The sequence below is a fragment of the Pseudorca crassidens genome, chromosome 10, assembly GCF_039906515.1.
Source record: "Pseudorca crassidens isolate mPseCra1 chromosome 10, mPseCra1.hap1, whole genome shotgun sequence".
In the NCBI taxonomy this organism is placed as follows: domain Eukaryota; kingdom Metazoa; phylum Chordata; class Mammalia; order Artiodactyla; family Delphinidae; genus Pseudorca; species Pseudorca crassidens.
The window spans coordinates 13,979,631-14,004,255 of record NC_090305.1 but is presented as its reverse complement, the minus strand read 5'-3'; the positions used below and the strand labels follow the sequence as shown (position 1 = coordinate 14,004,255).

The following is a 24,625-nucleotide window of genomic DNA, read 5'->3' as shown; positions in this document are numbered from 1 at the left end:
CTCCCACTTATAGGTACCACTTAAACTATTTTGAAGTTAATCAACTTGATAGAAATCATTTCCATTCTAATGCAAACAAGATGATATATTCTTTAAAAAATTTTTTTTTAATGTGATGATATATTCTTATAAGAGTTTTTGTTTGTTAAGTCACTTGTAGTTTAAAAACTCTAAGTATTAAAGGTCATTACCTATACCTTCTTTGAGACATTGTCAGTAGGAATACTCAGGGGAAAATGTGTTGTTTAATCAGTCACCAGCCAGAAGAATTAACAAGTCTGTGAATTTTATAGTATTGAAAACTTTAGGTTATATTTCAGTGAACTAAGTGAATTTATTTTCATACCACCTTTAAGACTTAATTGGTAAATGATGTTTTCCATTTATTAATAATTACATCTGGTTGTATTTTGTGCAGTAGTCAAGATTATCGGGAGTACTTCTAAGATTCAGAGAAACATTGGCTGTTTTCTTAATATTTGTGGCTGAGCCAGTTTGGTTAGCTATTATCTTTATATTGTGGAGAATGTTTATAAACTTTCCTACATAATCACATTGGTTTCTTCCATTTTCTGTTTCAGATTTAGAAATGCCATGTTAAAGAGCATCTGCGAGGTTCTTGATTTGGAGCGATCAGGTGTAAATAGTGAACTGGTGAAAAGGATCTTGAATTTCTTAATGCATCCAAAGCCTTCTGGCAAAGTGAGGATCACTTTTTACTATTTCAGTAACAAATCAGTTATTTGTAGTGTCTCCATTCTCTTTTTTTCTGGAACATTTTAATTAGCATTGCTGTCAACATTCAGTAATATCTTTTACATTCAAAGAATATGCCTTCCGTTGACATATCTGCAACAATTTCATGACAGAAATAACAGAGAAGGCATACGGATGTGTTCTCCCTTATCAGATGTAAAGGATGTAAGATTAAGAAAAATAATTGTTAACTAAATGTCAAATGGGACAGAAATACAAAGGAAGTATCCAGAGTTATGTATATAGAAGGCACTTGAAGGACAGAAACAGGTTGAGCTGAGGGTGAGGTGTTGGGCTGGTGAGGGAGAGTGTGCGACCTATAATCAGATCAGGAAAGGCAAGATGGTGTATTAAAGCTGGATATTTACTAGATACTGGAATAAGGTTATGAGAAAGTGACAGAAAAAAGCTGGCTCTTTGAAGTTTCTTGAACTGTATTTCCAGAATCATCAAGAGAGCCCAGGAGCTGGACAGGGAAGTAAAAGTCTTACAGTTTTCCCTACTCTTCTAAAATCTGGATTAGGTTTGCCCTGATTGTTCAACAGTAACAAAGGACATCACTGAGTTAAAATGTTTATTGAAGTGTTAATTATATGACCTTGCATTTTCAGTTTGTTTTCAATCTTTTAGCAAATATTTTCATATTTTTTCATTTTGATAGGAAAGAAATTGGGAAGAGATCTAGAGGGCCTAGGAGTTCAGGGGAACACCATCAGTGAGGGGAGAAGGGCATTAAGATTAGAAATCAGAAAATAGCTCTGGGACTTTATTTTTGTCTGCTCTTGGTCCTGTTGACCATTAGCTGGATAGTGATACTTAAGGATATTTTTGTCATACAGCCACAAACTGAAGGCATATGGTAATGGGGGAGGAGGGGTTCTAGTTGATTTATTTAAAAGATGAGTTTGAACACTATTTCCCCAGAAGCAGTTACTAAGTTGCCTGAGATATGAGGGATATGTTTATATTCAACATTTCCTCAGTGATTTTCAAGTGCGTTAGTCTCAAGACCCCATTACCCTTTTAAAATCAATGAGGGCCTCAAGAGCTTTTGTTTATGTGGGTTATTTTGATATTTACTGTATTCTGAATTAAAACTGAAAAGTTCTAAAATAACAGGCTCACTACATGTTAACAAAAGTAATATCTGTATGAAAAATAACTATACTTTACAAAATTTTAATGAGAAGAACGGCCTTCTGTTTTTGCAAATCTGTTTATGTCTGTCTTAAGAGAAGATAGCTCTCTTCTCATTTGCTTCTGCATTTCCTTCTGTTGCAATGTATTGATTTGCTTGAAGTACATGAAGAAAATCCAGCCACACACAGCTGTGTATCTAGAAAAAGGAAGGATATTTTAAAAACCCTTTCAGTTAATTATGGATAGTCTCCTTTGATATAACACCAAAACTCCACAGTGGGGAGGTTCTTAAAGGTTAGTTGTAATGTATCTAAAACCATGTTAATAAACTTGGACCTTTTACCTATGCATATTTTGTAATATGCACTCTCCATTTGGAAAATGTTGGTTCCCTGAATTATGCATATCTTCCAAATGCTGGCGCATTTCATTGAACACTGTCAAAAAGTCACATTCATTAATATAACCTTTGTCTCATCAGAAAAAAATATCTTTAGGTATTGGGAGGCTGTCAGTTCCATGATAGTGGATGTGAACTTTCCAAAATTTTAATTTTCACTTGAAATTTTGAAATTTATCATTGGCAATACATACTGTCAGGTTTCTTTTGAGGTGACAGGCTCACATTTATTTCTGAGACTATGTCTGTCAAATACCTAAGTCTGAATAGGCATAGTTTTTTAATTATTCTTTTAAAAATGATATTCCATGAAAAAAGGTAGCTTAGTTCACTGCTCAGTTGTGCAAGTGCTTTTCTTTGAGGAGATCAGTGAACTTCCTTATGTAGCCAAAGTACTCTGTGTGTACCTCCGATTTTGTTATACAGATGTTATAAAGACATGTACTCAAAGGTTGAGAGTTAACACAGTATTTACTGTTTCATCAAGAACTGGTGTGTGGTTGTGAGGAATATAATGACTACAAACACAGTTCGCTGCCTCCATCTCGATAAGGTACCAGTAGGTTTACCCACCTTTGCTTTTTGCACAATTACTACAAATGTCAACGCAGTGAAAAGAGTGAATAAATAATGCCTTGGTATTATTATGAAAATAGTTCTGACCTTTTGGACTTCTGGAAAGGTCTCAGGAAACCGCAGGTTCCATGAACCAGACTTTGAGCACCACTGTTTTATCCTTTTTTATGGAATCTTACTCTTACATCCATTTTTCATATCTGATTCTGTGATGATTACTCCTTAGTCTGATGGTATCAATCTCAAGCTATTTTCTGTGCTACCATATGCTTCCATCATTTGAGGAAAACACTATAAAGTCATTAATACTAATTTTTTCTGCTCTAGGATAGTCTTAAAATTATTGATTTAACATTGTTTTACTATCTTTTTGTACTTCTAGTTTGACTGTTAATCAGATTTTGTTTCCAAAAAGGGATGATGCTCTTGACATTGGATTCTGATTAATAGATTCAGCTATTTTTAGAACCAGTATAGGAAAGCTCTAAGGCATTTATATATTATTACTTTTTAAAAATGAAAGTCTCTTCGTTTATTTTTAGAAGTTGCATTTTCTTGATGGGTTTCTTGAATGATGCAACATTCTTTCACTTTCTTGTATAAATTTATCCAGCACCCATTCCAGTCCTCATCTTACTGATTTCACATACAGATTATATTCTTATAACCTGCATCTGGTTTCTGAGCTGACATAGGGATATCACATTTTTCAAATATATTCATGTCTTGGATTTCATTTAGTGAGTAGTGAGAGTTTGGACGGTGAGTTACCTTTTCTCCAAACAAGCATATCAAAGAATTTATCCAGATGGATTTGGTTCCTGGTAATAGGTGGTAATGGCAGTAGTTCACATAACAAGGTTATCTGTATACATTCTAGGAGGTTTCTTGTGGAGAACCTCTCTGAGAAATATCTTTGGTCCACTGACTTATTTTCTGGAGGTACCTAGATTGGCTGTTTCCCAGTCTGTCTTTAGAGAAGGGTAGGTCGTTTGGGCAAGCTAGAGGCTGTCCTGTGGGTTGTAGATAGCCTGAAAATGCCACATTACACAAAGCAGCCACCTTTTCTTAATTTTTGTACAGGTAACATTGACCCCTAAGACTGAAATTTCCTGGAAGAGAAGGGACCTGTGGTTCTGCTAGTTTCATGAGACATGCTTAGTTACCAGTAACATTTACACAATCGCGTATCTTAAGGTTACGTTACAGAATTTTCCTTATTGTAGAAAATAACATAGGCAAAAATAAAGACAAAAGATGCCCATGATTTTAGAAGTAAATAATTTTAATTCCTTAGTCTTTTCAGATCCTTTATGCAAGGTTATTTTATAGTTTTCAATTTCAGAAGTTAGTAAATACTCCCCTAAGAAAGCATTTAAAAATTAAATTTTTTAGTTAATTAAATTATTTTCCTCATGTGATCTCTGCTTTTTAAATATACATGGTTTAATTGAATATCAGAGTAATGGCAGGGGCACTTATTCTGTGGTTCTTAATTCATTTCATAATTAACATACTCAACACTTATTGCATATTTAAAATCATCAGTGAGAATATAATCCTGGCATTATTGAAAGTAGAACCCATAGGTAATATGAATATAAACTATATGTTTCATCAATTCAAGATGTGTAAAGTGAGGTTTTATTTCCTTTATGGATGATTCCTCCTGGTCGATTAGTGGGTCCCCTAAAGCAAGAAGGCAGTGACAGTTTTAATGCTTGTAGGAGTGAAATAAATAGCAAGTCTAACTGAAAATATCATCTTGATGAAGTATAAACAAATATCTGAACTTAACACAGTATGCACTTGGGCTTCTAGTCCCATATCAGAATGTAGAACACATACTTCTTTCAAATATGTGAAGAGTCTCTTGCCTAGAACCTAAGGTTCTAAAAAAATGAAAGGGTGTTGGTAGTGCAGACAAAAAGGTTGATTTGACACGTGAAATTAAAGATGAATTCTCTGTAAAGCTGCTAAGCTTGGAAATAAAATTTCTTGAGACAGGAACAAGAAGAATTGAGTTCAGAAGTAGTTATCAAAAAGACGTGATTGACTTGGAAATATAATAGCTCATTGATGTTATCCTTATTTTATGCAGCCATTGCCAAAATCTAAAAAAACTTCTAGCAAAGGCAACAAGAAGGAACGGAACAGTTCTGGAATGTCCAGGAAAGCTAAGCGAACCAAATGTCCTGAAATTCTGTCAGATGAATCTAGCAGTGATGAAGAGGAAAAGAAAAACAAAGAAGAGTCTTCAGATGATGAAGATAAAGAAAGTGAAGAGGAGGTAAAATGTTGGGGGTTTTTCCTCATTTCTTTCCATGGAGAGAGTTAAATACTCCTGCTATATAATAGATTAAGACAGAAAGCATAGATTTGAAGGAACTATATGTGTACCATGTTGGTTGTTTTTAATTCCAAAGACACAGAAAGGATTAAGTGTAAACCCTTTCTTTCCCTTAAGGAGCTTTTAGTTTTATTGCCATGCCAGAGTGTAAGAGTTGGAAAAGAATGAAGTTGCTGTGCACTGTGTTTGAGCTGGACCTTGAAGACTAGAGTAGGTAAATGAAGGGGGAGGAGTACATATCCTGACAGGAACACAAAGGAGACTTTTAAAGAAATTTTTCATAGTATATTAATACTTTATGATTGACTTGTACCATTTTATTCTGCTTTATGCAAAAAGCAAGGGGTTTAAGGACCACCGTTTTGTCTCAGTTTGGGATTATTTAATGAGACTAGTGGCATTTGAAGTTTATTTGATTGGTGGGCAAATTTTGTGTCACTTAGGAATGCCTGTCAGTTTCTTTTACTTGGCAGTATTTATAAAATGTTGAGAATGTTTAGTTTCCGAAGAAAAACTTTGGGAAGCGGAGAGCTGCTGAACCGTGTAAGGGGTTAGCTTTACCTCTCCTTAATATCTTCAATCAAGTAGATGAGGGAGAGGGTACAAGGAGGTGATTTCCTGTTATTGTTAACAGTGTTTTGCTGGCTCTGTTTTGACTTGTTTTGGTGCTCTCTTTAATGATCAGAACTTGCTGTGTAAATTGGGTAATCCCCCTTGTCTTATGTAGGGGCTTGATTAATGTGGCTTGACATTTTGGACCAAGATGATTCTTTGGTGTTGGAGGGGGCTGTCTTGTGCATTGCAGAGTATTTGTCCACTAGATGCCGGTAGCACATTCCTGCCCCCAGCCTCCAGCTGTGAAAACCAAAACTGTCTCTAGACATTGCCAAATGTCCCCTGAGGGCAAAATCACCTTCAGTTGGTAACTGCTGGATTAGAGAGAATAAAGATGTGGTGAACTGTGATTTTATAGGTGTGCATTTTGTGTGTACTTGTCTTTAGGTATTTAAAATCCATGCTTGTTTTAAGGTCAGATTTTATAAAGACTTCTATAAAGCTAAGTATAGAATGCTTCATAATTTTAAAAAGGATACTACAGATCCAGCAGGTGTTTCATAACTAGTATCTTAATATATTTTTGGTATGAAGGAAGATGAGTAATCTGAGCACTAGCGTTTTTATGGAATAGATTTTAAGGACATGTAGGAGGAAAACGTGTTATTTATGTGTGAATATAAATAGTGGCAATTTTGCAGTAATAGATTTCCTCATTCAGCAAATTTTGGGTTATCTACTATTGTGTATTCACTACGCACGCTTCCCAAGACCTTTTTAAAGGCAGACTTAAAGCATGAAAAGTTGTCGTAGAATATAAACATCTAATTTTTTTTGTAGAAGCAAGATGATTAGCATGGCCTTTGGAAACTGGGTTCAAATCCCAGCTGTACTCTGATTGTCACTGTTTGACTTTGGGCAAGTTACTTGTAAATTCTGTACCTCAGTTTCCCACCTTTAAAATGGGGATAATGATAGTACCAGCCTCCAAGGGTTGTATTAAGTGCCTTTATTTAAAGCACTTAAGAGTAGTACTTGGCACAAGTACTATATAAGTATTAGCTGCTGCTATTACTATTAGTATTAAGATGACATTTTACCATATGCAAGATTTATAAATCCAGTCTTCTTGTCATTACTAAGGTGCAGGTTAAAAAGTGAGGATATTTTACACTCGTTTTCTCATTTCCTTTCCAGATTATTGTCCCTTTGTTCTGAATAGAGTTAGTTGACATCTGTGAATGTAGATGACTCCTGATTTATAACCATATTGGTTCCTGGATAATGATCACAAATGGAACTGTTCCACTACAGATCAAAGCCTTTCTTTCTTCATTGCCTTAAATGAGGATCATTTGCTAGAAACCCAGGTCAAATGATGAAAATCCATGGAGAAAAAAAAAAACACAAAAATGCCGTTCAGACATTAAGTATGTAAAGCCACACAGTCTAAAAGCTATATCATAATGCTCTGTTTTCTGCTTTGGTTTTTCTACTTGGACTGGTATTGACAGACTTCATAAAATATAATGTCAGTAAAATCTAGACTGAGAAATCTTTTCTTTTCCTGATAAATCACCCTCTAGCAAACATAGGTATTCTTCATTGCTTTAAAGACTCCTTCAAATTTAGGGCCATCCTCCTCAAAAACTTTATTTCTGATTCCATTGCTGTGAAAGGCTCTGATTGCCTTTGAAAGGTAAGTGTTGGCAGGAAGGATAGTATTTCTATAGTAACTTTGTTTTCCCTTATTCTGTTGTTTTGAGGAGTCTGTTAAATGGCATCCTTGTTAGGGACTTCATAAACTGAGGTATTTTTGGTCAATACTATGAAAAGACCTCTTTTCTAAGAGGCTATACAGAGGAATTGCAGGTTGATTGGAAAAGTTGAGGATTGCTTATAGATGTAATTTTTTTTTTTTTTTTTTGTGGTACGCGGGCCTCTCACTGTTGTGGCCTCTCCCGTTGCGGAGCACAGGCTCCGGATGCGCAGGCACAGCAGCCATGGCTCATGGGCCCAGCTGCTCTGCGGCATGTGGGATCTTCCCGGACCGGGGCACGAACCCGCGTCCCCTGCATCGGCAGGTGGACTCTCAACCACTGCGCCACCAGGGAAGCCCTATAGATGTAATGTTTTTTGCAGATTTTTTTTCATGGAAAATTACTGGGTTAATATTATTTATTTTTATTTCCTGAAATGAATTTTTCCTTCATAGATAAGAGTTCTCCCTGTTAAGATCAGCTGCTTGTTATTTTAGATTCTTGGAGTAAATAACTGTACTTGTTTCTTGTTTCCTCTGTAAATTGAGAGCTTTGGACCAAATAATCTGTATCATATTGCTGAAGTCAGAAGTTTTAAGCAGAAATCCAGTTCAAGTTATAGTTGTTCATTAGCCAGTTATATGAGGCTGAATATTATTCACCTGCTACTTTCCATATTTAGCTGTGTGAAAGAGTAGGATACTTAATTTACAAGTAAATATTATTTTAAAATGTATGTTTGTAATCACTGAAAACTGCAGTTGAAACAGAATTGACAGGGTTTTTGTTTTTCTTTTTAAGTCTTTTATATGAAATATGTCACATTTAGCATGTTAGCCAGCGATTGCTAAGACATTTTGTTTGAGGTTCTCTGTACCTATACCTCTGTTTCTATGATATGCAGCGAGCGGTTCCCAGTGATTTTTAATTCTCTTTTTCTTTAGAATTAATTCACATAAGGAGGTGCTCTTTCTGAGTGTGACCTGGGTAATAATTCCTTTATAAAAGAGCTGGTCTAAACTTCTTTATCACCTTGGCTCTTGGACATTTGCTTACTTAGGGCAGTAGAAGGAGAGCAATTTGGAACCAGGAAGAAACTGATAGATGAGATTTCTTTAGAATGAGAGAATAGAGGTTTAATTATTTTCTGTAAACTTATTATGAAAATCAACTGATTTACACATTGGAGTAGATCTTTAGGGGAGGATTCCTGAAATGAACCAGTGAGATTAAACCATACTTAGGCATGCCATTCACAACAGGTATTACCTTAGGTACAGAGAAATTATTGAGAGTACAGAAAAAAGAACGGAGAAGCAGTGCTCTCCACATTAGAGAAAACAATTCTAATTATATTTTAGACCCTTAAAAGCTAGCTTAATGCTTCTTCAGTTTTTGTTTCCTAGTGTTTTTATAAATACTCTTTATCTCTAGGAAAGTGTAAAACAAACTATAGATATTTACTTTGTGAGTATTGAATTTATCTGAATGTTCCCAGATACATCAGGAATATCTTCAGCTCTGAATACTTAAAAGCCCTACTGATAATGTCCAAAACAGGAGTTCCCTTTTTCTTTCAGGACAAGAAGTCCGCAGAGAGGCAATTCTGGGCTAGTAGAGTGGCTCAAGAAAGGTACTAAGAATTTGGGGACTGTCTCTTCCTGAGCCACCATCTTTACATGTGGCATTAAACCTCATGATCTCAGGATGATTGTTTTACCTTTAGGCATTGTATCCCTGTTCCAGATAAAAAAAGAGTAAAGGGATTTCTTCTAGTGATGTTTTGGCTTTTTCCCCCACTGGCAGGGATACCTTTTACCAGAGATCTCCAGGTACATCTCATTGGCCAGAACTTTTTACCCAGCCACCTCTAGTTGTAGGGGAGGCTAGTAAGACCCAAGTGTTAGCTTTCCTGCATCTATAAGAGGAAGGCAGATAAAAAGTGTGATGTTGAGTGAGCCGTCCTACAATGTTTACCAAGTGAGAGAAATTTTCAGTTATAGTTTTGATAAACATTTGGGCCATTTGAGAAATTATTTGGTAGTGGTGGGAGGGTGAACGTGAAAGCTTTGTTAGTCCTTAAATATGTTCTAAAAAATAAGAATTCCCCTATCTCAATCTGATCAGAGGAATTACAGAATTATATAAACTATTGAAACCTTTTGTTGGAAGGCAAAATTGAATAATTACCATAATAAAATCTGTTTAGGGTTAAACTTGCTTTCATAATCTTTTGTGGAATATAGCAAGGTTTGCACATTCTTTACTCTTGGCACTCTTGAGTTTTCTCAGCCAAGTTGTTAAAAGAATAGTGTATTTTAAGCTAATACTTATTTTGTTCATCTGTTCACCCAGTACAACCTTTCTGCTGTGAGGACAGGATTCTGGCTCTGTGACAGGCGTCTTTTTTGGAGACCCTCCTTCAATAGCCCTGCTGCCTATAAAAGATAGGTAAGCCTTCTCCCAAGAATTTTTTTTTGCCTTCCTTCAAAAAGTGCTCATGTCATTCCTCTGATTCTATACCTTCACGGTTATCAGACACATGGAAAATCTCCTTCAAATTTTTAAAAATTTATATTACTACAGTACATTGTAAAAAGTTTAGATGACAGTACATTGTACTACCTGAAATTAATGGCAGCTCTCAGTTTTATCTGTTTCCCTTTAGCATGTAAAAAATACCTACAGTACTGGATGGTCCTGATTGAACCACTCACAGCATATTCAAAAATGGCAAGCCAGAATCTTAGAAATAAATCCTATGAGAATTTGGAAACTAGCTTTTTCTTTTTCACCTAATTTTTTCCCATACATTTTGCTAAAAGACTCACAGTCTTGCCTCCTATTTGATTAAATAACAAAGGTGTTAAGTATCATAAGTACTTCCAAGGTTTTTGCTTTATAATGCCACGTATTGTGTTTAATTACTGAAATATTCAGAATATTTTTAAAAAGACTTAAAATAGGGGGCCAGTACTTGGTTTTTAATGTAATCACTTTTCGATTGTTCAGTTAAATAAATTGAGAGTGTGCTAAGTGCTGTTGGGGTTACAGAAAATATTTTCCTACCCAAATACCATTTGATTGACGCTTAATATAGGATTTCAAAAGAAAGAGAACCTCTCTGTTGATGAGTGAAAGCTCTGGGGAGAGATAGAAGAAATACCAATTGAAATTGACCTTGGGGATAGAAAGGAAAGTTGGACACGTGAACAAAGATGGGGAGTAGGAAAGTACTGTGACAGACACGCTTGTTTGTGGTTAGGTAGTTTGTCCAGAAGTAAAGCAGTTAGAGATGAAGCTAGAGCAACGTACCTTGAAGCCAGACTATAGAGAACCCACGTGGTTGGGCATGGCTGTGTAATACAACCTTTGGGGGTAGATTGATCATTCTCCTTCCTTCAGAATGGTTGTCTTATTCTACCTGAGCATTTTGCTAAGTGGGGAAAAGAGACATGGCCTCTGTCTTCCAGGAACTGACAGTCTATCTGGGGAGAAGTACCACTCATTCCATAAGCATTTATTGGTATGTAACAGGAGGATACTATTGAGATCTGCTGTGTGCCATGTACTTTCACATCTTGCTTCTTATTTAGTCTTGACTCCATGAGAGAAGGTGATATATCCTCATTTTTGTACTTTGAGGATATAATAACCAACTTTCCAGAGCTTTAGGTCATACTTTTTGTCTTCAGCTCTATGTCCAAATCTGATTTTAAGCAGTAGCTTTAGGAAAGTTAATATGGGCATATATCCACTTCTGCTGGAAAAAATTTAAAACTAAAAGCTATTGACATAAAGGATCCTATTGATCTCTTTATCTGGCTCTGCCTTTCCCCTATATGTCTCCAGTAGTTCATGATCTAGACTAGGAGTTGGCAGACTATGGCCTGTATGCCAGATCCGTTTTTTTGGTACAGCCGAGAAGCTAAGAATGGTTTTTCCATTTTTTAAATATTTGTAAAAAAAAAAAGGTGAATGTACAACAATGACCATATGAACCAGCAAAAGCTAAAATATTTACTGTCTGGCACTTCATAGAAAAGGCTTGGTGACAGATCTAGACCATATATTTCTCTCTCATTTTACTGTGGTGCTTTTAAAAAATACATGGGTCCCCAGGCCGCACACTTGATTTTTTTTCTCTCTCTCTTAAATGTACAACCTATTTAGGTAAGTTGTGCCAGAAGACTGATACTAAAAATCAAGAAGTTTGGCTAACTGCTATTGATAGAAAAAATGTTTGTCTTAGCAAGCAGAGTGATTCTAATGAAATAGAACCTCAGGGTTGGAATAGATCGTTAAAGTTATCTAGTCTTCAAGGATCTTTTCCCATCCCAGTTTTCCAAATAGTTACATAGCAACTGCTGTGTGCCAGTTCTAAGCTCTGCAGTGGAGATCAAGAGACAAATAAGAGTCTCTGTGTTAAGCTGTTCAATCTAGTTGGTAGGAGGGGAGCGGTCAAAGATTAGGAGGGAGAAAGTACAGTAAGGTATAACTTAAGAGCTAAGAAAGTGGTTTGCTCAAGATGGAGTATTTAACTCTTTCTAGAGGCAGGTAGGGAGCAAAGATCCAGACAGGGAAACGTCATAGGAAGTAGCAATTTGATCTGAGCCTTAAAGGATAAACAGGAGAGGTTGGCATAACAAAAGAAAGATTTGGAGAAAACTATGCAAAATTGGATTACACCAAAGGCCCATCTTGGCTTCAAAAAAAAAAAAATTTTTTTTAAAGAAATGATCTTGAGCCCATACAAAGTTAGGAGGTGAGGGCCAGAGACAGCCCTGATACTGAGTTTGGTTGTCCTTTGTTGCCCTTCTATATTTTCTGCCAACATTTTTTATTCATTGTTATTATCAGTAACATTTGTATGTAACAGAAAAAGTTAAATTTAACAGTATGATAAATAGATTATGATATCATTGACTTACTGCATTGGTTTAGTTCAGTAGTTTCACCTCTGGCTTAAAGAAATACATAGGTACATTAGTCATTTCTATAAGCAACTAATGCAGCAGGAGGCACACTGAATTTAATCAAGGTCTTGCTTCTTACTAGCTGTAAGACATTGGCTCACTTAACTACACAGATAAATTTTCCTTATTTATAATGAGATCAACTGTCTTTGGATTTTTTGTGTGTGTGCTTTGTTTTGTTTTTTAGGTCATAGATCGTGTATGTGAAAATAGTGCTATACAAATGCCTTTTTTCTTTTTCCTTTTAATTACATTTTTAACCATGTCCTGGGTTCAGAGTACAGGTAAACCAGATCCTGCAAACGATATACAGAGGTGAACATGACAAGAAATATTTACATGGCTACTTTATGGCGAACACTCTTGTGGTTGTTAGGGACAGATAGAGCTAAATTAGATAGGTGTCTCTTCTTGTGGAGATTGTCAGATAACGCCCTTAAGAAACTTGTAGTGTAGTGGGAGAAGAGACATGCAACCACCTACAGTTTAAAAAACATAAATACGTTAAATATTTCTTTGGTGCCTTTTATGTATTCACTCATTTGATCCTCACAAAATTTTACAAACATGGCCATAGTTTGTCAAATCTGCAATGCCTGTAAGGCATCATTTTAATGTAGATTGCAAAATGTACCCCAGGATCTGAGATAAGGTGTGGGAGGGGGGAGTGTTAAATTTAGCAAAGTCTGGTATTATTACCTCCAGTTTTACAGATGCGGAATCAGATACAGAAGGGTAAGTGACTTGCCTGAGAATGCAAAATTAGTCACTGGTGGAGTCAGGATTTGAACCAAGGAAGTTTGGCTCTAAAAACTTGTGTTCTAATTCACTGCTTCACAGTGCCTTCCAGAAAGAAGGGGCAAATGAATTGTACGTCAAGTACTGTGGGATTACAGATTAATCAAGTTGGTGGTATTATAAAAGATTTGGAGGAGGTGATTGCTAAGTTGGGTTGAGACTCATGAGTGAGGTTTTCCTAAGTACAGGAGGGGGAATGAAAGTAATGAAGACTTGAAAGGTCATGTAAAATTTAAGTAGGCATGTTTTTTAACTTTACTTCTCAGTTCTCCCAGGGCCCCTTTTCATTACCTCGGAAATACCAGATTGCCATGTTTGCCTTAACTGCCAAAAATTGTACGTTGGGTTCCAATATCAAGGTCTGTCTTTTGAGATGCCCTGTTTCCCAAAGTTACCTTTTTTTCCTATACATAATATCTCATCTTCAGGGCAGCTCAAATGATTCTTAGCAGCTGCAGGGCTAAAGCACATGATGTGAGTTATTTATCTGATTGTCTCCCTGCTCAAGATGAAACCCATAAGTATGAGTTTCTACAGTTTATTTTACTACCCAGTTTTCACTGTTTCCCCATGCCAACACTTACCAGTATGAAAAAGATACTTTACTGAATTCCTACCTTAAGTTTGTCACAGAGAAATTTGTAACTGGTTACTAAAGATAAGCGAATTCCAGTGTAAATAACATAATTTGTTATTACAGAGATTCGGTTATTTGTGGGTCCAGTTCTACCAGAATGTAATGAAATAAGCATGATGTATCATGGTTAGTTAACACAGGTGTCACTGAGGCAATCTTACTGCTATTCTATGTATCTATTCTATGTGTTTGCCTTTTAAAGAAAACTTCAGGTTATTGGAGGAAATTACATTTGTATGATGAAAGAATTCCTTTACAAAAGGAAGCACTCACAATAGTAGTAATAGCTAATATTTATTGTTTCCTCTGTGCCCAGCACCATTAAAAGTACTTTTGTGTATTAATGTACTTACTCCCCCTAAGACTGAGTACTATGATTTCCCTCATTTTATAAACAAGGGAACTAGGGCCCAGAGATGTACTAGGTCTAGAATTTGAAACTAGGCAGCTTGCCTCCAGAGCCTACACTCTTATCTATTAGTTTGTATCTTCTATAGTACTTCTGACAGTATGTTTGCAACCTTTTTGTTAATAGATGATAATAGGCTAGTTGTCCTTTTAAAAAACTGTAGAACACTCTCCCTTTTAGAAGATTTAAATATAGAAAGAAGCTTAGCTTTAATTTTTTTTTGTTTGTCCAATTGTAACTTTTTTTTTTTTTTTCAATTTGAGAGCAGTCACTGTTTATTAACTGACCGGATTACAAAAATAATCATGGTAGATACCTTAGTTCATCCTTCTTATAAGTCTGTTGATCTGGTCTTCCCTGTTGCCAGCATCTCCACCTTCTACAAAATGGGTAGTCTTTTTCTTCATTCCACCTCGTGGAGAAGACAATTTGAAGGGCCACAGGAAGTTGTTTGCTTCTTTGAAACGTTTTCCAAGAGTATAGATCTCATGAATCAGATCCTCCATGCAGATAATACCGTATTTGCCAAGAGATCGAGCAATCAACACGTTATCCGTCAGGGCAATTCGCTTCTTGTTGATTTTGCCATAACCACGCTTGTAGATCAATTCATTTACTGACTTCAGGTTTGGGTACCCCCATGCAATGTATGGTTCCACAATTCTCAGCATGTTAATTGAAGCCTTGTTGAGCTTCACAAAGGTGCCATTGAAAATCTGACGGAGGCGAAGAAGCTGCAACACCTTTCGAACCTTTGGGCTCACACCATTGATACCTCTGATCCTGATGACAAATGCCAATTTGGGTTCCGCGGGTACGTAGAAGTTGCCAGCTTTTCTTGCCATCCTAGCCATTCGAATCTCAGTTCTGTACATCTGCCGGTACTCCTTGTGATAGTGCTTAGCTTTTTCATAGATGAGCTTCCTCCTTGCCTTTCGAAGCATCTTCTGGGCAAATTTCTTTCTCAGGCGCTTGATCCTAAGCTCTGCGAAATTCTTTCGCTTTTTCTTAAGGGTTTCTGGCACAGCAGGAACCTTCTTTTTCTTCTCCTCAGCACCTTCCATGGTTCCAGCCGGGAAAGAGGCCAATTGTAACATTTTTTAAAAATTTATTTTATTTATTTATTTATTTGGCTGTGTTGGGTCTTTGTTTCTGTGCGAGGGCTTTCTCTAGTTGCGGCGAGCGGGGACCACTCTTCATCGCGGTGCACGGGCCTCTCACTGTCGCGGCCTCTCTTGTTGTGGAGCACAGGCTCCAGATGCGCAGGCTCAGCGGCCATGGCTCACGGGCCCAGTTGCTCCGCGGCATGTGGGACCTTCCCAGACCAGGGCTCGAACCCGTGTCCCCTGCATTGGCAGGCAGACTCTCAACCACTGCGCCACCAGGGAAGCCCCAATAGTAACATTTTATGGAGATGGCTTGATTATGCTTTATTTATCACTGCACAGTTTTATGCTTTATCCAATTATTACTACTCCCAAATGCAGGTTTAAAAATGGCACCATAGTGTGTGTTCTTTCTAAAATTTTACCTTATACCCTGACCTTTAAAGGCTCTGAAAGTATTTTAATCATCTGATTCTAACTCTCTGATTTGAATGGGGATCAAGTGGTAATGCTTATAACATTGTTGCTCTCCCTTCCTCATCCCCCCCCATGCTTTCTGTAATAACTTGTTTATTATAAAATATTTGAATGACCCGCAGGTCCAGATTTTATTAACCTTTGACTGATGAGTGATATATAATAGTCATTATTCTGTGTATTAAGTGCATCAACAGAACTTATGAAGTTTTAGTATTTCCTTTCAGAGCCTCGTGTGGTTCTTAGGAATTAAGTGGATGCTTAGTAAACTTAAAACTTAGTTCAGGTTAGTCATAGAAAATTGATGAACCATTGATGCCTTTCCGGCAACCCCCGTGTCTGGAACACCTGAGAATTAGGAAAAAAGTATAAATGGCCTCTAAATAGCAAAAATCCATAGGTGAAGCTTATAGACTTTATTTTTAGAAGCATGTTGGCCCTTTGACGCTGCTTAAATCCATTTTTTTAGTCGCAGTTAAACTAGATAGGTTAGCTAGTTTCCGGCCAACAGTGTGTTATTGAGGTAGTGTAGGGTGATACTACACTTAAGTAAATATGTACAGTGGATGGCAGTGTAGCAAAAGGAAAGACAAGCACTAAAATCCAATGAACTTCACTTAGAAATAGCTTGAGCCCACCTAAGTTTAGAACAGGTTGGTCTATGTACTTTAATTTTTCTTTACGTTCAACATAATGTCTCTGTCCTTAAAAAAAAAAAAGGTTGAATTTTGATGATAATCTGAAATTCAGAGTATAAAACATTTGGGGAAACATTCTGTCAAAAGTGATTTGCGGTGTTTTTGGTGTGTAAAGATGAGATTTTAAGTTATCTTGAGGTACTTGCCTTATATACAGGTACTTTTACCTTCAGGAACATTAATGAATTAACGTTTCCTAATTTCATAGACTCTGCTTAAGACAAAGTTACAGTGAACGATAATTTTGTCATTTTAATCTAACCGTATGTGTATACTTTGCTTTTATTTTATTATCTGTGAGTTAGTGTTTAAAAAAACAAGTTCTGGAGTCAGATCTATTTGAATCTCACTTCTTTATTTTATTATGTGACTGGACAAAACCTCTCTGAGCCTTCGTTTCCTCATACATTTATAAATAGTTTTTGAGCAGCTCCTTTGCACCATGCACTGTTATAGGAGTTAGGGATATGTCAGTGAAAACAAAAAGGTCAAAAAAATCCATGTCCTCATGGAACTTACCTTTTAGTTGGGAGAGACTGACAATAAATAACAGAATATTAATAGTACCTATATTTTAGAGTTTTTTTCAAGATTAAGGTCTGATGGGGTAGACCTTAGTTAAGGGAGGGGTAGACAGTTTTCTATCTATAGTGTGTAATAAATGTGAGCACCTAGTAATTTTAATGTTTGATTCTTGACCTCACCTGACTAGTCTCGTATTGGGATAAAATTAAGTTCATTGAGTGTATTAGTCATCTCAAAAATTAATAATTAGTAATAATTTTTCATTGGTGATATTGAACACATTAATTTTCTCTAATATTGTTGAGGGGTGTGGAGGAGTAGAGGGATCGCAGGTAATCTCTCATCAGTGTATGTACTTTGTTTTTCTTTCCAACAGCCACCAAAAAAGACATCCAAAAGAGAAAAACCCAAACAGAAAGCCACTTCTAAAAGTAAAAAGTCTGTAAAAAGTGCTAATGTTAAGAAGGCAGATAGCAGTACCACCAAGAAGAATCAAAATAGTTCCAAAAAAGGTATGTTAGAAATGACACATTTTCAGCAGCCTAAAGATATACATTATATGCTATAATACAGGTTTTTTTGTTTTGTTTTTTTATAATACAGTTTTTAAGCATGTGTGGAAAATAGGTAAACTCTGAGGAACATTTGAGGGGGGAAAATAGTATACCAGTGTTTTAGTTTTTAATTTTTTAATCTAATACCTTTTCAAGGATCTGATGAATACTTACAGAATTCTTCCTAATGTGTCTTGAATATTAATTTACTTTGCTTTATAAGAAAAATTTATTTACATGTCATAAAATGTCTTACTTTTAGAAAGTGAATCTGAGGATAGTTCAGATGATGAACCTTTAATTAAAAAATTGAAGAAGCCTCCTACAGATGAAGAGTTAAAGGAAACAGTAAAGAAATTATTGGCCAGTGCTAACTTGGAGGAAGTCACAATGAAACAGATTTGCAAAGAGGTAATTGGACAAATGCTGAGATCATTTTGCTTCTGTTTGAAAAATTCTTTCACCCATCCCGCACTTGGAAGCTAGATTCTTATGTGCATTCATTCATTGAACAAATATTTATTGAACTACCACATGCCAGGTATTCTTACAGGTGCTGGGATACCACTTTCAGTAAAATAGTCAAAACCTGCCCTATTGGAGTCATTTCGTAAATAACATTTGAATGTATACAGTGAGTAAAGTTAAGGTAATACATTTCAAACTCCGTAGATGTTCTTTTCCTGATCTAGCAACTATTTTTATTGATGCACCCCTAGATTATGTTAGTTTAAATAAGCAGGATCTTGTGGACCACCTTATTTTCAATATTACTATGATAAATGAGATGTTATAGATTAGGTTCTTAGCTCAAACTTCTCTTAAGTTCTTCTGATGCTTCTCAGGAAATGAAATGATCTAGTCTTGAATATGATTCTGTAGCGATTCCATACTGTAGACCAAAATTGGAAGGTTTTAAAATCTAGTTTCTTATGGTAAAATGAAATTAAAATTTGAAATGTACCAAAGGTGGAATATTCTTTACCTTTTTAAGACATACTGTTTTTCTTATTCAGCATTCGCTGAGCCTCTGCTACATATCAGGCACTGGGATAGATGTTAGAGGGGGAGCAGGAGAAGCCATTATTTGGCTTCGGGGTCTTGTGTAATCTAGTGGGTAGAAAGAGGTAGCTGTTTTAGTCACTTAGTACAGTGTGTGAGAGCTGTGTTAGAAGAGTACAGAGGGTGCCACACCACCACAGAACAGAGGGTACCTGCTTGGGAATGGGGGTTGGGGGAGTCTGAAAAGGCATCTTGGAAGAGGTCTTAGAGCTTCAGCTTTCATACAATTGAGGAACATCAACACATTCACATAAAACATGACACGTAATGACTGCGAGGAATAATCATTAGTTTAATTTGCAAGGAATAATCATTAGTTTAATTTGGCTGAAGACTAGAGTTGGAAGGAATTCTTCACAGAAGTTAGGAGAGAATACTAAAGAATTCTGCAGATTTTATATGTGTTGTTACAGAGTTTGATTTTTCTCCTTGAAGCTAATGAGGAATTGGGAGGCAGGGTAGGTTATTGAAAGGTATTTGGCAGGAGCAGTCTAGGATGACTCTTAAAAAAAAAAAAAAAAAAAAAATTTATTTTTTAAGGGTCATCCTAGATACATCAAGAAGAACGGACTGGTGAAGAATGAGACAAGAGTCAAGAGAAACCTTTACATCATAATCAGAATTACAGGGCTGCTGTAATCCAAGTCTGAAATCGAGAGCCTGATCACAGGTTGCTCCGTGTGGGTGTAAGGGCTTGGGTGCATTAATCATAATAGGGAGTAGAACAAAAGGCTACCTCTTGAGGAAAAGATGAGTTTTGTTCTAGACATTTGAAGATGGAGTATTTGAAACATCCAAGTGGGAGAAATGGTGAACATTGTAATTCTCCAAGGTAGGAGAGAAACCTAGACTAGGATATTGCTGGGAGTTAAAACCAGAAGATAAGGTGGCCTAGAGAAGAAGGTAAAGGATGAGAAAGGCAAAGGACAGACCTGGAGACCATTATCATCAGAGTTGGGAAGTAATTCCTACAAAATGTAAGAAATTGTAGAGTCAATAGTAGAAGGAAGGCCAGAGAGAACAGTGCTGTAAAAGCCAAGCGAGGAGAGTTTCAAGAAGGGGCAGGGAGGGGTAGTTCCCTGCCTAAGAAAAGGTAATTAACTTACATGGGACATTGGACAATGGCTGTGGAAAGTCAGGTCACAGAAAAGAAACATAAATGACCTGTAAACGTGAAAACATTAACCTTCCCTACTAATGAGGAAGATAGAAATCAAAAGGAAATACTTTTGCTTATTAGCTTTAACAAAATCTTTATAAAGATTAACAGTTTTCAAGGTTGGCAATGGAATAGGGAAACGTACTCTCATCCTTTAAGTTGTAATAACTTTGGCGAATAATTAGGTAGTATATTAAAATTTAAATGGCAAATACCCTTTAACCCAGCAATTCCGTTTCTAGGTCTGTATCCTAAAGACATAGTCACACCTGCACAAAATGATTTCAGTAATGTTAAGCGTGTCTGTAATACTGAAAAGTCAGAAACAACCTAAATGGCCATCAGTAGGAAAATGTTTAAACTGTACATCCATATTTTTGGAATATGAACTGTGTAGCAGTTCAAAAGAACATGGAAAACCTTCCAGGTATTGTCAGATTTTTAAAACAGAGGTATTTCCCTATTTGTGTAAATACAGAAAAACTATATTGCCATTGATATATTTATATGTTTGTATATAAACTCATTTTTAAAGGTCTGGAAGAATACACAGCAAATTGATAACTGGTTTCCTTTAGGGGAGAGGAACAAGGGCAGACTGGAAGGAAGATTGAAGGGAGACTAGTTCTGTTCATTTGAATGAGTTTTGTGAATACATTTGTGTAATTTTAAGGGGATTGTTAATAACATGGAGAGGTCAGGTGAGAAGAACGTAAGGGTTTTTTTTGGACTCAGCAATTAAGAGACAGTTGTTCACATAATAGCAGTTTTGAAGGGTGGTAAATGCCAGGGTTGTCCCTGGGACTGGGAATTAATAGTGAGGAAAGTGAAAGCTTCTGATTTAGTAGTTAAATTGGGGGAAGATACAAGTTGATAAAATACTTTTTAAGGTCAGAGGGGAGTGGAAGCATGCGTTAGGCTAAGGGACAATTCTGGGAAAGAAGATGAAGGTACAGGAGCATTGAGTGTTGGGTCCCTGCAGAGGTAGAGGAAACAGGACTGTTGATGAATCCAGACACAAATGAACTGGAGGAGAACAGGCACGTCAGGAAGTTGAAGGAATTCATAGTAATGGCTTCTTGGCTGAGAGCAGGAGTGTGGGACACTTGAATAAGGGGATGAAATTGCCACTGATGAGAATGTAAAGGGGGACCTGATTAGAAATCCTTGGGATTTCTAGGGAGGCTTTGACATTGAGTACCAAGTGGGACCATTTTTTTTTTAACTTTATTCAAGTATAGTTGATAAAATGGAACCATTCTTTTCAAATTTGTTACATTTTCGCATTTGTTACATTTTCAGAATTTAACCATATAAAAGTTGGTAGTTAGACCAATTAAGGGTTGGAGTTTTACAGAGAAAGAACAAAGGGCAAACAATTAGAGTAATGTAAATGATTGACTATATTTGCAGAGGTTGGCAAACTACAGCCTGTGGGCCTTTGTAACAGACATACACCCATCCCTTTAAGTGTTGTCTATGGTAGCTTTTATGCTACAATGACATAATTGAGTAGTTGTGACGGAAACTGTCACTGGATAGCTGAAATCATTTACTGTCTAGCCCTCTACAGAAAACACTTGCTGACCTTGAATTAGACAATAGGAGTGAAGCCAGCTTGGTGTATATGGCAGTTCAGGACCAGAAGTCATTGTGAAGCCAAGCAGGAGGTATCAAGTTGGAAAATTTAGAGAGTAAAAATTTAGGAGTGGAGGACTCAGTGATGCAACTGGATCTCAGTGATGCAGCTTTGGGGAGGGGATTGAGCAATGCTCTGGGGGCTGAAATTCATTAGAGTTGAAGTTCAGCAATCATAAGTAGTGTTAAGATGATGTAACAAAAAATAAGAGGATACCTAAAATATCTGATAGATAACCTACCAATATAAAGAATTTAATCCATTTAACCTAAGGTCTATCTAGAAGTTTTCCTCATCCATGTTTATTGTTAGTTCAACTGAAACTCCCACTTTTATAAAACACTGAGAATGTTTTCATGCTAGTTTACTGCTGTATATACAGTATTATTGAAACTACTCATTTGTTGTAGAATGCTACATGGTGAACCACTGGTGGTTAGAACGTACTATTCAAACGTACATGCAGCTCTTGTCCATGGCACACATTTCTTCATTATTCAAAGATAGAGAATATTATTGGATTTTTAAATCTACTTTTAACATTGTTTTTCCTTTTCACTATAGGTATACGAAAATTATCCTGCTTATGACTTAACTGAAAGAAAAGAGTTCATAAAAACAACTGTTAAAGAGGTAACTATATCCAACTTTTCGAACTTGGATCATTTTGGACTTATAAGACAAAAGAAATTACATGTATCAAATACTGCGTATGTTTCAAAATATTTATGTCACTAAATATCACGTGATGCTCAGATTTCCTCAAAATGGGAAAGATAGTTATTTTTATTCCCATTTTAGAGCTTAAAAATAAAGTTTGAACATTAGTGACAAAACCTGGCCTCAGATGAAGATGTGGGTTCAGTGTACATGGGTAGCTGGGCATCTCAGAGTTCATACAACCACTTGAGCACATGTTCCTTTCTGTCCACCAGTTAAAGGCAGGAGAAGATCAACAGTAGCTGTAGTCTTATATTGATCCCAGCTGATTTCCCAAGGTCACAGTAGTAAAATAGAAGTTAAAAAATAAAATGAGGGCTTTCCTGGTGGCTCAGTGGTTGAGAGTTCACCTGCCGATGCAGGGGATACGGGTTCGTGCCCCAGCCCCGGTCCGGGAGGATCCCATGTGCCGCGGAGCGGCTGGACCCATGAGCCATGGCTGCTGGGCCTGCACGTCCGGGGCCTGTGCTCCGCAGCGGGAGAGGCCACAGCGGTGAGAGGCCCGCGTACCACAAAAAAAAAATAAAATGAGGTTTTATGTGTTCCAACTGTTGTATGTTGGGTATGAGGAAATAACGTTTCTCTTTCATTACAGCTAATTTCTTAAGAGGACAGAAACAGATGACCTGTACCCATGGATTTAAAGATCTGATTTATACCATTATACCAGCAAAGAGAATGTATTTCCTTTTCTAAATCTTTGCAAGCATTGTGTTGGTAGAACTTCCTTCTGACCTTTTTATCTTGAGTGTTAGGTGAATTTGCGTTTGCCATTTTAAATTGCATTTCTATGCAGTTTTTAGTTTAAATTTTTGCATGGCAGTAATTGTCCCTTGCTTTTATAGTTGTATTTTGTACATTTTGGATTTCTTTATATAAGACTATAGATTCTTGAACTGTTGTAGTTTTTAGTGTGCGCGCAATATTAGCTTAAGACATACTTTTAATCGTAGAACAGAAACGATCATAACTGGCATTTATACATGCAGAGACTATTGCAGTATTTAGCATATGAAATATTTTGAATACACATCTGTCAGTGTGAAAGCTCAGTGTGTGTTCATCATATTAAAAATACACAAGCTTCAGCCGTCCAGATGACTGAATCAGAACTTTTCTCCTGCATGTGTATATATGTCAAATTGTCAGCATGACAAGAGTGACAGATGTTATTTTTGTATTTTTAAAAACGAATTTGTTGTATATAAAGTTTTTTTATTTCTTTTGTGCAGATCAATTTTTAAACTCATATAAGTACGTATCTTTACAGTTATTATAAACTATGAAACGTCAGTGTTCAGCCAGATGGTATGACGGAGCAGTGAAAGTCAGAATTCAGTGAAGAAAATACTGAAGGAACATATAGTTCTCTGCTTTGCCTTGGAAGTGTCATCAATTTATAGTTTTAGTGTTAACCCTGCAACAGTGTCTGTAGATACATTTTATAGTGAGGATAGACCAAAATCAACACATCAAAACTTCAAAAATTTGGGAGAGTTGGATTAAGTAGAAGCACATTTTGCTTATAATAAATGAACTGATTTTTATTAACTGCTTTTGCCCATATAAAATGCTGATATTTACAGGAAACCTGGCCACGTTTATAATTATGGTGAAAGTACCAGTTGTAATTCCAGATTAAGATAATGTGTAGACAGTAGTGGGTATCTGACAGAGTATTTCTCAAGTGATAACAGACTTATTTTTAACATTAAAGAAACTTAATGTATTTGTGGAATCAGGGGTGTTAGGCTTTAAATTTTGGCCAATTAGGATTCTAGGTGATCAACGTATGGACCACTCCTGAATGAGACTAATTTTGTCTTTTAACTTAACTGTCTTAATCGGTTTATTAAATTATCTCTTAATTTTAAAATAAAACATGCTGCTTATACAAGAATTAGGCCTTTGATAAACCATTGAGTGTTTAAAATATCTTTGCATCATAGAACAGAAATATATAAAATTGATATGTTGACTGTTAACAGGTGTTTTCACAGGTTTGACTTGTTTCTTGATAAAGTTATTAAGACATTAGAGAAAGGTATACTTAATACAAATTAATGGAATAAACAACTAAATGAGACTTAATAATTGGCATTTGGTTTTAAATATTTAATTTGTTCCTATAAACCTTGTCAATAAAAATAATAAATCACCACCTCTGTCTCTTTGCATTTGATGTTTTAACATGTATTTCAGAATAGAGATTTTTAAATGGATTTAGCCCCATAGCCTATATAATTTGGAGTGCTCGTCAGTGGTAACTGACTGATTTTACTTTGAATTAAATACATTACAAAGAAATCCCTAGGGAAAACTTGAAGT

General features: G+C 36.2%; 1 protein-coding gene and 1 pseudogene across 2 annotated transcripts in view; one reads left to right on the top strand and one right to left on the bottom strand.

Moving 5' to 3' along the window:
* DEK (DEK proto-oncogene) overlaps positions 1–24,458 on the top strand; it is a 30,728-nt gene extending 6,270 nt beyond the window's left edge. For both annotated transcript variants that reach the window (XM_067752090.1, XM_067752091.1), the window contains 6 exons: positions 582–702; positions 4,974–5,162; positions 17,540–17,675; positions 17,980–18,128; positions 22,142–22,210; positions 22,893–24,458. In XM_067752090.1, the coding sequence (XP_067608191.1) occupies positions 582–702; positions 4,974–5,162; positions 17,540–17,675; positions 17,980–18,128; positions 22,142–22,210; positions 22,893–22,904 (676 nt within the window). In that variant the 3' untranslated portion in view covers positions 22,905–24,458. The remainder of the gene's footprint in view (positions 1–581; positions 703–4,973; positions 5,163–17,539; positions 17,676–17,979; positions 18,129–22,141; positions 22,211–22,892) is intronic.
* LOC137231610 (large ribosomal subunit protein uL30 pseudogene) lies at positions 14,615–15,437 on the bottom strand (annotated as a pseudogene).
* Positions 24,459–24,625: the final 167 nt, after the last annotated feature.